The following is a 12,974-nucleotide window of genomic DNA, read 5'->3' as shown; positions in this document are numbered from 1 at the left end:
AATACAGAAGTATCTTAAGTTACTCATTACTTTCTATATCTTGGTGATAAGACATGGATGGGACAATTTGAAAGTCAAATAACTTTTGAGCTCATGCCTCCAAAGTCACATTGCTCTGACACCTAAAAAGAGCTTGGTTTGGGGAGAGCGCGCTTAGAACTATTGTCAGAGAATGAAGATGCCAGAGCCTTTCCCAAGATACCTGGAAATTGAAATTTCACTGTCTCCTTTCCAAGACAGCAGAAAGAATGCTTTCAGGAGTTAACTGCCTTATCTTAAAACTGTGGCTGACAAGAGAGCTGCAGACACCAGGGACAGTTCCTTACAAAGCAGGCTCTGAAGGAGCAGCTTGAGGACAGGATGAAAGCCCGTTCAGTTGTCATGGGATGTGAAATCAAGTTTCCTTGTTCCCTGTGGGTGTCTGGATGGAAGATCTAATTCCCTGTTATTATGGTCTTCCTGGACATTGAGCTGGGGAAATACATTCAAAGGAGACTGACTAGTCCCCAAACGCAGAGCTGAAGATCCTGGAGCAGTTCTCTCATCTTGAGGATTTATTAAGTCAGTAAATTTGCATCTAAGACAGGGCCCAATTTGTCTTTTCAAATAACTAGAGATATTTTACTTGAAACTTTTAAACAAAATTGAAAGGCCTATGAAAACTTTATAAAACTTTGGGAATATTTTGTAGTTTGTCATCAACAAAAATATTTGATCTTTTGAAAATCATGCATATTTGAAAAACTTGTAGATAATATAATTTTATTCTCTGTAATGTAATGTTTTTAATTCCAATATGTTATAATATACTTCATTTCATCTAATTAACAAAGGCATTGCCACACTCAGCCAACATTTTTGTGGTGAACACTCAGCTATCATTTTTTGTAGTGAGCCCTTATTACACACACTGCTCATTTTAGGGTATAGCGTTTTGAAATAAGAGTCTCATGATATAACACAGAATGGCTTTAAAGTCAATCATTTTGTTTTAGCCACCTATGTGCTAGGACTATAGGTGTTTACCACCATGCCCAGCTTCTCTTTATGTTCTTTAGGAATGCAATATATTACCATTAATAATAGTCACTTGGATATATTATAGGTCTCTAGAAATATATTTTCCTTATCTAACAGAAATTATAATTAATTTAAACAAATATCCCATATCTTCTTCCACTGACATATTTTAGCCTTTGTTGACCACCATTAGAGTCAGTACTTTTAAATCTTTATCATTAGTAAAATCAAGGATTCACTATTTGGGCTCAGTTAGCTGCAATTTTCTTCTTTGGTAAGCTGAATTATTTGTCTTGGCCTAAAGGACATAGAAATAGTACTGTGGAAAAAGTCCATGCAGAAACAAATAAACAAAAAATGATGTTTTGATCAGTTTCATAGAATGTTTTAATTCTGAAGTATTCAAAGGAATTTTAATGAAGAAGGAAAAGAGTCACGATTTTATTCATGGCAAACATTAGTAATTAGTATTAGGTCAGACAAATTATCTGCTGAGAAAACACTGTTGCCAAAGAACAGTAAATGTCTGGAGAGGAAGGAATATCAACAAAGACTGAAGACACACATGCAAGTAAAGTTATACAAACCAAGAACTTTGTATTTATGTATTTAGAAACAAACACACACACAAGTATGTAATAATGATTAAAAAAAGAAAGACTGAATTTTAAAGAGAGCAGTGAGGGGTACATGGGAGATTTTGAATGGAGGCAAGGGAAGGGGGATGATGTAATTATATTATAATCTCAAAAATTAAAAATATTGTATATGTCTATTTTAGCTATTGTAATTTTAAGATTGCTTTTAGTTTTATTCTTTAAGAATATGATGTTTCTGTGAGGACATATATAGTGAGCAATGATCGCATCCATTCCATATAATCCTCCCTCAACTCTCTACACTTCTGAACTTCAAGACTTACATTAAAAAAAAGTACACTAAATCCATTTAGTGTTGCCCATAAATGGATGGGTGTGGGGCATTCCCCCAAAGCATGGACAAACTCTGGTGACCATAACCTCAAGCAGACCTCCCCAAGTAGCAATCAACTGTTAATAACTGTAATTTTTAGCATTCTAGTATACCTGCAGGATTTGTACAAGTTTCACCTCTTTAAGCATCTTTAATCTTAAGCTAGGATTCTAGACAGGTTTCAAACCCCACACTTAAACCTCCTATGCTTTGATTTTGTACATATGCTGGTCAAGCACCTTCTGTAGCCACTAGTTGCTTTCTTCACTGCCACCCATGCTCTCTCTCTTCTTAAGCCCAGATGCTGCCTGCTGATCTCATTTCTCTTCATTGGACTTGGGTCATCACAATTGCTATGGTGCATCCTGCTACTGAGCTCTGTTCTCTGACCTTCTAGGCTCTCATTCAATCATCATCTCCTCCCCTGGGCTCTGTTCATTCCTGTCACTCTGCCCAGAAAACCAATTCTCTTTTTTTCCCCCAAAGTGCATTCATTCTCATCTTGTATCTTTTTATGACAGTAGGCCATTATATCATTTTTTCTGACCTTCTTAATTACAACTATCCAAGGGCTTCTTTGTATCCATCTGGCCAAAGTCAAATATTTTCAGATGTGCTAAATATGTATGTAGATTATAATTAGCATTGACTTTAAAGTTCGAGACAAAATATATTTTCCACGTAATCAGAGAATATTTCTGTTATGCTTTTGCTCCATTAAATGAGTCCTTCAGAGTTCATGGTAATGCTGATGGGTGGTAATGCTGATAACTAAAGGAACAACTGAGTCTGCCAGAATTGTCATAAAACCAACCATTGGACTTGTAGAAAGACTAGTATTTTTTAGATGGATTCTTGTGCATGAATACTGGGTTGGTATTCACAGGATTCACTGAGTATAAAGTATGTTTGCTATTGTACAACATGGTATGGGAACAAGTCGCATGGTATTCATCAGCATGGTTTGGGAACAAGTTGTATGGTGTCCACTGTATGGAGCTGGAGTACTCAGTGATATGTGTAGGGAAGGAAGCCCTCAGATGAGTGAACCCTCCTGATGAGTAAGGCAGGAGGTGCAGCATAGAAACCAAGAGAGTAGACATGATTCTGGGAGGGGACGATATCTATTCTATGCTGCAAAATGTTCAGTTAGATACATACTAAAGTAGATAATGTATACCAACCAGATAAATGCTAAAGGATCTCATAATCATAAAACAGGAAGGATTTTTCCTTTGTCGGGTGAATATTTTTTAATGAAAAATTTTGATGCCTTGACAATTTCTACATGTGTATCAAGTTTAGGGCATTTCCAACCCACTGCCCTCTCTTATCCCCATTCCCATCTTAATCTTTCTGCTCAACCATTTTTTCTCCTACTTTAAAAAAAAATAACTTATTAGTTATAGTTCTAGTGTTCTGAATAAGTAGCAATTTGTATAGAGGTGAAACCAGAGTCCTAGGAAACAATGCAAAATAAAGAGAATGAGTCTCAATTCCATAAATATTTGGATAAGAAAACTGAGATTATGCTAAGAAAATGTTTTCATAAATTTGTGCCATAATTAGTACATACTGGGGAACTAAGTGAGAGAAACACTTCCCTCTAGATAGGCTGAGACAGAACAGAAAGTGAAAGGGACAGTAGGTGAGGGAAGGGAGGGAAGGAAAGGAGGGGAGGGGGAGAGAAGGAGGTAGGGGAAGTAGGGGGGAAGAAGAGGAGGGGAGGGGAAGAGAGGAGGATATGTGATGGAAGAGATGGGGAGGAGAGGAGAAGGAGCAAGAAAGAACAGGAACTATGAATATTAAAAAAGTAAAGTAAAGAAAAGAAAAGAAAGAAAGAAAGAAGTAGATTCTGCCATTCATAGAATTTGTACCTGAACAGTGTGATTTATGACAGTAAATAGCATCATTGTCTCACCGAAGTAGAAAGCAAAGTCTATAAGTGATTAGAATAGATTAAAGAACCTCTTAAAATTAGTTTCTTTATTGTCAACAAAATTAAAATGGCAATAATTTATTATTAAGTATGTAAGACAGAAAAGTGTAAATTTTAAATAACCAAAAGATCCACTAAACAATATGAATGCTTTATAAATTTGTCTCAGTAAATGTATAAGTTTAAAAAAACAGGACCTCATACTATTAATTATTTAAGTTCTAAAAGTTAATTCCATCTCAGTGCAAATAATTTAAGTGGACTATAATCTAGACATAAGACATGCCACTTCCTTTTATAACATCTGGTGTATTAAAAAATGTTTCAGAAGCCAGCACAAATGAAATTCAAAATACATACAAAAGATCAAAGCTGTCCTGAATGCATTAATAAAATTAATGCCATTAATAAAAATATCAACTGATTTTGAAGTATGTAGTGACATCCCCATATACTTCCTGTTCTCAGGAGGCAGAGATAGAATGATAGTCATCAATGTGAAGACAAACTGATAGGCATAGCAGTGCCAGGAACTGGAGAGAAGTTTGTTCCTTGACCAGCGTTTGCACTAGAGATACTCTTCAATGACGGCAGCTATTACCAAGTGGGGCAGTGCATGCCTCTAATCCCAGTACTCAGAAGGTAAAGGCAGGCCAATCTCTGAGTTCAAGGCTATCCAACCTACATAGTGAGTTCCAGTGCATAGTGAAACCCTGTCTCAAAAACAAACGAACAAAATCAATATATTGGTTGCCAATTTCTTCTTTCCCTAAAACCATACATCACAACTCCATACATGGAGAAACTGAATCAAAAACTCCTTCTGTGACTTGCCTCAGTAACACAGTGGAGCAGGCCCTAATGGGGAAGGTCTGGGAGAGCTAGCTCTGAGGGTATGAGAGCCCTTGGAGAACCTGTCTCACCTTGATTGGGTAGTACAGTGATTGGGTAGTATTGAGACTCTGCAGGTGTGGTTGCGCATGAGCTGGCCCGACTGCATGAGAACAGAAGAGCAGACCCTGCCTCCTGCGGAATGCCAGGCCTGGCCTGAGCAGGGAGAGCCCTCGTGGTGGTTCCAGTAAGGGAGAACAGGCAGGATGACCAGCTCAGCGTCACCCAGGCCCAGATCCAGATCTTGAGTTGGCCCACCCCAAAATCTACATCATCTGTGCACTGTTGGGGCTCACTAAGGGGTAGGTCCTGCTGATCGATAACTGCAGGATCTCCACGATACAGAGCAACAACAGAATAACCAGAGGTCCTGTAAAGGGCAGCAGATTCCATATTAATGGTGCTGTAGATGCCATAGACCTCAAACAAAACAAATCACTCATTGGCACAAACATTTTGCGAGTGAAAATGTGTGGACAAGGTAAACTGCGGGACTCACTACAGCTTCCACGATGAAATGTCTTCTATGCTGTGCTCTGCTTGTTTTATTTTTGGTTTTGTTTTGATCTGTTTGTGTGTTTTATATTTTGAGGACCCGGGGAGGTTGCAGGCCAGAAGGCACATACTAACGGGCTGGGAGAGGAGTGGGACTGGGGTTCATGGAGTATAACTCACAAAGGATTAATACAAAGTTAAAAAAATATTCCCAAGAGGATTTATCTTCCTGCCACCCTTGTAATACTGAGCGACTAAAAGTTTGTTGTGTGAAAACAAAACAAAACAAACAAAAATGATAAATAAAAAGTAAACAAAATAAAACAACACGAAATAAATAAAATCCTCCCCTTATACACTCATAGGCTGGGTGATATGCTTTGGTTAACAAAAATCAAAAGAGATAGTTATTCCAGCCTCTGCTTTTTATAAGCACTGCTATATTTCCATTTATTTTCACATAGAATCCATCTATCATGTAAGAACCATAACTATGTTGAATTCCTCATGCTGTGAGCAATTTCAACTTTGCTGTATTAGCTTTAAAAAATTCAGTGCTTAAACAACAGAAATGTATTTCCACAAAATTCTGAAGCCCAGAATTCTGAGCTCAAGGTCCCAGCAGGATTGGTTTACTCTGAGACCTCGCACTTGGACTTGCCAATTTCTTCTGATTGCTGCCTCTTCAGAAAGCTGCATCTCTGTACAAGCACACACCTCACGTCTCTCTTATATAAACACTTATATAAACACCCGTGTTAGGCTTGTTCCATCCTAATGCGTTCTTTTTAACTTAATTCTTTGAAACCTTTTCTCCAGACATGGCTGGGCACTGGGTTGTGACATAGGTGTGTGAATGGGAAAACACTGATCTATCTGCATACAGCACTAACTACTAGCAAAGACGAGAGACACTCAACTAGCTATTTGCTATTCCAAAGAGCTCAAAGAAAAAGCCAGCTTGTGAGTAAACAGGCCATTTTGGAAATCAACCATCCACAAATACCACATGTAGAATGTCCCAGTAGAATCCGTATACTTTATAATCGGAAGGGAAGCCTCTGGATACCAATCTCCCTGCGTACCCTTTATTTAAGCCATCAAACTTTAAAGTAGCCTGAATGATCCACAGCCACAGTCAACAAAAACAAAGGCTGAGGTTAGTAGTAAGAAGTTCATATGATAGGCAAATGCATTTACTTCTTGGTTATTCTCGTGTTCTAAGTACAGCATGGTTCAATTCTGTTTAATTCCGTATTTTATTATTTGCGTTATTTATTGATTTCTCATCTATCTATCTATCTATCTATCTATCTATCCATCTATCTATCTAATAATTCTACCCTCCACACATAAAAGATTTTCATGTATGAATATTGGCTGTAAGAAAAAATTACAATTATAAACTTGAACAACAGGTGTGATAAATAGAGAAGCATATTTCCATGGATTTCAAAACTTACCTGAAAAGAGAAAAACCCCTAAGAAGATAAACACCAGAAACTTTATATACAGCTTCTCTCATTACTAGCACATGTCTTCAGTACAGAGGCAGGGTACACTGGCAATAGCAGGGATAGAGTGAAGGCTAAAATAATATGGGTTGGGGATAATGGTCTATACCCAAAGCATTGGTTTTCTTTGAAATACTAAAACGTGTGAACTCTGCTTTAAGAGGGAGCTAAGTTTTCCTTATAAGGTCATGTGGTAATTTGAATGAAAATGGCCCTCCATAGGTTCATACATTTGAGTGCTTGGTGCCAAGTTAGTGGGACCTTTGGGAAGGTTGAGGAAGTGTCACAGAGTTGGAAGCCATGTGTCAATAGGGTATGAGCTTTTCAAGGCCTATATCAGGCCCTGTATTATACTCCTCCTTCTCTCTCTCTCTCTCTCTCTCTCTCTCTCTCTCTCTCTCTCTCTCTCTCTCTCTCTCTCTCTGTGTGTGTGTGCTTACAACTTGCAGATCAGATGAGAGCTTTCCTCTGTCCCAGCCCCATGCCTGCTGTCATTCATTCCTCCATGATGGTCATGGAATAATCTCTAAAATTATAAGCAAACCTCCAATTAAATGCTTTCTTTTATAAATTTCCTTGGTCGTGGTGTTTCATGACAGCAACCTAACAATAACTAATAGAGGCAAGTAGCATAAATTCCAAAGAACTTTCACCTGCTGTGCTTCAGATTCCAAAGACAAAAAAATGGGACTGCCCTTGTAACATTTTGCTATATTTGTATTTTAGCTGTGATTACATCCCTCTGTATGACTCACATATTGGTATTACCATGGCTACATCTGTTATCCTAAAAAATCTGAAGCTTGAACTACTGCAACACAGTTCCAGCTGGTCTCACAGGTTCCACTCTCATTCCCCTTACTCTGTTGGAATGATATTTCTAAAGTGTCAAGGTGACCTTATCTGAGCTTGTTCGCTTGCTGCTCTCCCCTAGCCTCATGGAACTCAGTTCAATCTAGATTCTGATGTCACAATATTTATTGGCTAGCAAAAAAATCTCCCATGAACCCTAGTCATATATATTTGTGCTTTTACCTACCTACATCCATTTTTGGAGCTCAAGAGATGCCTTAAACCCCCCACATAGGGTGGGGTTCTTTATCTTTTCAATTTTGTCCTTCATCTTTTCCTATTTCAGAATATCGACTAGTCCATTTGATTCCTTAGAAAAAAGAGGCAACACCGCTTTTTAATGGGAACTGATGCATGAATAGGCTAAACAATGTTTGTAGGAATCAGGGTACAAACCCAGGCAGTCACCTCCACATACTGCAGACTCTCTCTGAATGCTTTACCCTCTGTTGGGTTCCTCTGTTGCCTTACAGATCACTTTGAATCTCCAGAGAGCAGGTGCATAGCAGACACTGACTGCTAATATCAGGTCAGTGGTGCTGGGAAAAACAGTGAATTACGACTCTACCTACTTGACCTATAGGAGAACTTTATATTCCTTCCTTTTAAGGTCAAGCTGTTTTAAATTATTTACTCTAGATATTGTTAGACATTCCCTGTTTTCTTATCGAAATTTTAGGCTGGGAATTTAGACTGAAACAGTAGACTGTTTACTATAATTGCCTCAGTTACTAATTAACTGTATGTCTCTGGGTAGGTTCTATGCTATTGATGATTTGATTTCCACATTAAACAAACAAACAAAAACACCACCACCACCACCACCACCACCACCACCACCAACAACAACAACAACAACATCAACAAAACAAGCTCACTGAAAGTAGTCCCTCCTCCATACAAATAATATAAAAAATATAGACAAACAGGTATGGTATTAGATCTTTACTTCTGGAGTACAAGCCTTATATCTACTAGCAGACTAGCTTCTTCCCAAGCACTTAATGGAGTTGTAACTTCAGAAGGAACTCAGTCAATGTGTGTGAACTGCCAGTTGAAGATTACATGGATTGGTATATTGTCTTAGAATTTCAGAGGTAGTTTGATATAGCAGAAAGGGTCCTGAGTTGTGATACAGAAGAGAGATTAAGCTGCTTGACTTCATCCTTAGGAACCTAACCTAAGTTTGGCTTCTTCATTTGTCTCTAATGTCATGAGAAGGGTAGGTTTTGATTGATACTTATGGCACCATACGAGAAGAGTGACTGTAAATTTACCTTCAGTAGGAAATGTAAAGAATATGCACGTAGTTTTGTTTTTGTTGGGTGTTTTTAATGTAAGGGTTCTGGCATGGAGCATGCTCATGGAAACATCTCTATTTCACACTTTATTTCCTACAGTCCTTCCATGAGTATTGTGAAGTAGTTACTATGAACCCTAGCCACACATAAGTAGGGTACTAGGGAAGTTCTCCAGGGTAAAATGTCAGTGTTGAACGGATATGGGTATCCAAGATTGTATATCTGGCCACCTTAGTGATTTTCTGCATTGAACTATGTCGCTCCTAAGCCTCTAGGCCTAAGGATGTGTATGAAAAGGCAGCACCCATGCGTGGCAGGAAACAGTCTTGCTTCTGGAACACCAAGTTCTTTCAATTCCAGGAGAGAGAGATACGATCAGTTAGAGAGTAGCCTAGCCACATAAAATAATTAATTTTTAAAAGGGTGATTAACAGCATGCTCCCATTCTGTTTTCAGTAAGCATAATCTGTCTAATCAATCAGTAGCACTTACTAATAAATATCATACAAAATTTTCTCACTAACAATCTTGTTTTTCATTAGGGAACTAACATGTGGTTTTATGTGGAGTTTTAAGGGGAAAAGTTAGCATTGTTCACATTTGCTTCATTGCACAGATTACACGGTGTCTCGATGCTGCCTCTGAGAAGCAGCAAATTGCTCATTTGTATGTGTTTGCTTGAGTTATATTTAATCTGCTATTAATTTCATGAGGAATGTTACTGCCCACCCTCATCCCACCTGCAACTGTGATGGAGGACTTACCAGGACTGTAAAATAATTATAGATCACATTCTGTAACAGCAAGCCATGAAGGTAATAATCATACCCTGTCCTAGAAGTTACCCTTTGCAAATGATGTCCAGCTCTTTGTTTTTTTCAAGTGGGTCTTTGTTTTGACTATGTTTACAGGAAGAGGATCTATCTTGGATTTTAGGTGTATAAATTATACTCTGTGCTTTCTTGGAATAAGCACTAAATTGCTGTTTGGATTATACTGCTCTTCCTTTCTGTACATGCTTTGGCAAACACTAGGTTCTCTCTATGGTGCAAAACAGGATGTAATGACTTAGAAAGCAGGGCAGACTCAAAACTATGTATTTGCCTAGAGATAGTTCTAGGAACCACTGTGTGTGGGGAAGAGGGATAAAAATAAATATTAAAAGGAGAAAATGTCATTGGTATATTTAAATAGCACCATGGGGAGGGGGCAAATGTGGGATGGGGGTTTGGTGGAGGGGTAACCGGGAAGTGGGATATCATTTGGGATGTAAACGAATGAAATGATTAAAATAAAAGATAAAGAAAAAAGGGGAAAAAGGTTTAGAAGAAAAAATTTTAAAAAGTAGCATCATGGGGAAAAAAAAGTCCTTTAAATATTTATTTGACTTTTAATCAGATAAAAATCATGTTAGAGGCTAAGTAGCATTAATTCTTTGGAACCAAGTTTGGGGTATGCTCAGTTTTCTTCTTTCTTAATGTTGTACAATTTATAATATGTATTTTGCTAACTACCTTATGCAGGTTTCATTTATTTGAAAATCTAATTGAAATACGTTTAAATTAGAAAAAGAATTTGGACTTTTATAAAGACTTTTATAATCACAATATTTATTTCTTCCCTTTCCTCCCTTCAATCTCTCACATACACTCCTCCTCAAACTCCTTCAAACCCGGGGTGTCTTTTTTTTTTTTATCAAATGTTATGACATGAATATAGATACTTGTATACACATGTATTCCTAAATATAACCCAGTTAACTACAGATTCTAATGACACATACAATAAAAAAAAAAAAACCTTATAATAACAAGACTAGCATTTGACCTAGCCTAGTCAACTCAGTATAATTGACCTTTCCAGGTTTTCCTGAGTTTTGTCTCTACTTGTATATTAATTTTCATTTCGTCTACTGCACTTTCTTACTGTGGGACAACTCTTTGCCTCATTAATATATACCTATGAGTAGCAAAGTCACTGAAGCCTGTTAACTACTTAACAAAGCATTAGTGCATTCAACATGCTTGTGGGAAATGATTAAAACTAGATGAAGCTTGAGAAAGGTTGACTCAATCTAAAATTCTACTCGAATAAGAATACTGCATGTTAATTATAATTCATTATAAAGTGCAGAGGTAAAGGAATAACCCATTCTTTTTCATTTTCTTTTGACAGATTTTCATCCCTTGTATTTTTGTCAAATTAAATCAATCACTACAGAGCTGTGATGATTTACGGTCTTATTCACTTAAATCAAATGTAGCATTATGCAGACTCATGAAGTTTTGGCAACGTATTTTAATGGAAATTTGAGCCTGACAGGATCATTGGAATAATTGCCAGTTAGACTTATATTAATGAACACATTTAGATGGAGATTATAAAAAAATGGAAAATTATCGTTTTTTTTTTTTTTTTCTGGAGTGGTTCTTTGTCAGCAACTCACAGTGATAAATACTGCTTTAGATTTGTTTTTAGTTTTAACCACAAAATATATACTTGCACAGCATGCTATTTAAGGAATGTATGATGAATTTGAAAAATAATTTATTAGGCTCCTAACAATACATCCTTTACGAACCAATTACATTTTCTAAAAATGAATGAAAAGGAATTTTTCATTCATTTTTAATAAATCCTGTTGCAGCTGATCCACACGGCATTCTACCTGCTTCTCTCTGTTTGATTTCTGTGCTGTGTGTATTGGGTCCCACGGATGGCATCTTGAGTTAACAGCCTTTTTGATGGAAGTTGGTTCACACAGCAGTCTATCCGTGTTTCAGATCTGTGCTATATGTGTCGAGGTGCATGGACTGCACCTTGTGCTAACCATCTCCTTAGATGAAGTTGATCCATGTAGCAATCTAACTGACACTTCTTATTTGAGATCTGTGCTGTGTATATTGGGCTCCATGGATGACAACTTCTGTTAATAGCCTTCTTGGATCATGTTGATCCACACAACAGCCTTCCAGTGCTCTGTACTTGAGATCTGGGCTGTGAAGGTTGTGTTCTATGGACAACAATTTGTGTTACTAGCTTCCTTCAAAGAAGCTCTTTTTTAATTTACTGTGTATTTAGTTCCAAAGTTCAGTGCTAAGAAAAATAGCAGACCCCAAGGCATCTACAAATCATCAATTTATTGTTTTAAATGTCCTCTAAGTGATATCTTAGTTTGTGGTGCTAGGTTGACATTCTCAACTGGAACATTGAAACATTGATGTGAGGAAGATTAGATGAAACTTGGGGAATCTTTAGAAACACTCACCTACCCTAAATCTATAGAAACAGGTTTTACTGACTCCCTGATAGTGCTAGCTATCTCCAAAAATCTAGTTTCTCCTTCTGTATACATATACTGTTCATATAGATTCCAAGCTCCATATGACTAAATTTGAGCCATTGATGCAAATAAAAGTGTTAAATGCAATCTTTGCATTATCTTGATATGTAAATGTCATTTGAATTCCTCCAGATGGTAACCTTTACCTTTTTGTTGGCTTGGAATATGGGAGTAGATCAGTTTATATAACATAGTGGTACAATGTACTCTACATTGGACAGCAGGACACTGTGTAAGAAGGAATTTCTGTCTCTGAATGAAGTCCCAGTATAGAGCAAAACTAACATCAATCCGACCCAAAGCAGCTGTGACTTAAAGCAGAATTAAAACATCATTTTACAGGATTGTTTCCATGGAATGACTAAGCTTAGCAACATGTTTATGGTGATTTTTGCCTTATACAATGTTTGCCTTTATTTTTCTTAGAGAATACTTATATCCCCTGTTGTGTTATATTATAGATCTAAAATGTAAAAAAAAAATAGGTTGTCTGTTTTGATTAAAAAATTATTTATGGTGTGAGTCTCTCTCTGTGTGTGTGTGTGTGTGTGTGAATGTGTGCATATGTGTGTGTGAGTGTGTGCGTGTGTGTTTGTGTATGTGTGTGTTCCTGTGCATGTTCATGATGGTTATTTGGGCATCTACAC

General features: G+C 37.2%; 1 protein-coding gene across 4 annotated transcripts in view; it reads right to left on the bottom strand.

Annotated features, from left to right (window-relative positions):
• Kcnip4 (potassium voltage-gated channel interacting protein 4) overlaps nt 1-12,974 on the bottom strand; it is a 496,003-nt gene that overhangs the window by 65,315 nt on the left and 417,714 nt on the right. The window contains exon 3 of one of the 4 annotated variants that reach the window (XM_052199185.1): nt 6,781-6,798. The exons of the other annotated variants lie outside the window; for them this stretch is intronic. Within the exon in view, the coding sequence (XP_052055145.1) occupies nt 6,781-6,798 (18 nt within the window). The remainder of the gene's footprint in view (nt 1-6,780; nt 6,799-12,974) is intronic. 4 annotated transcript variants of the gene reach the window in all.

The sequence above is a fragment of the Apodemus sylvaticus genome, chromosome 11 (genome assembly GCF_947179515.1).
Source record: "Apodemus sylvaticus chromosome 11, mApoSyl1.1, whole genome shotgun sequence".
In the NCBI taxonomy this organism is placed as follows: Eukaryota; Metazoa; Chordata; class Mammalia; order Rodentia; family Muridae; genus Apodemus; species Apodemus sylvaticus.
This window is presented reverse-complemented; position numbering and strand designations above follow the sequence as displayed.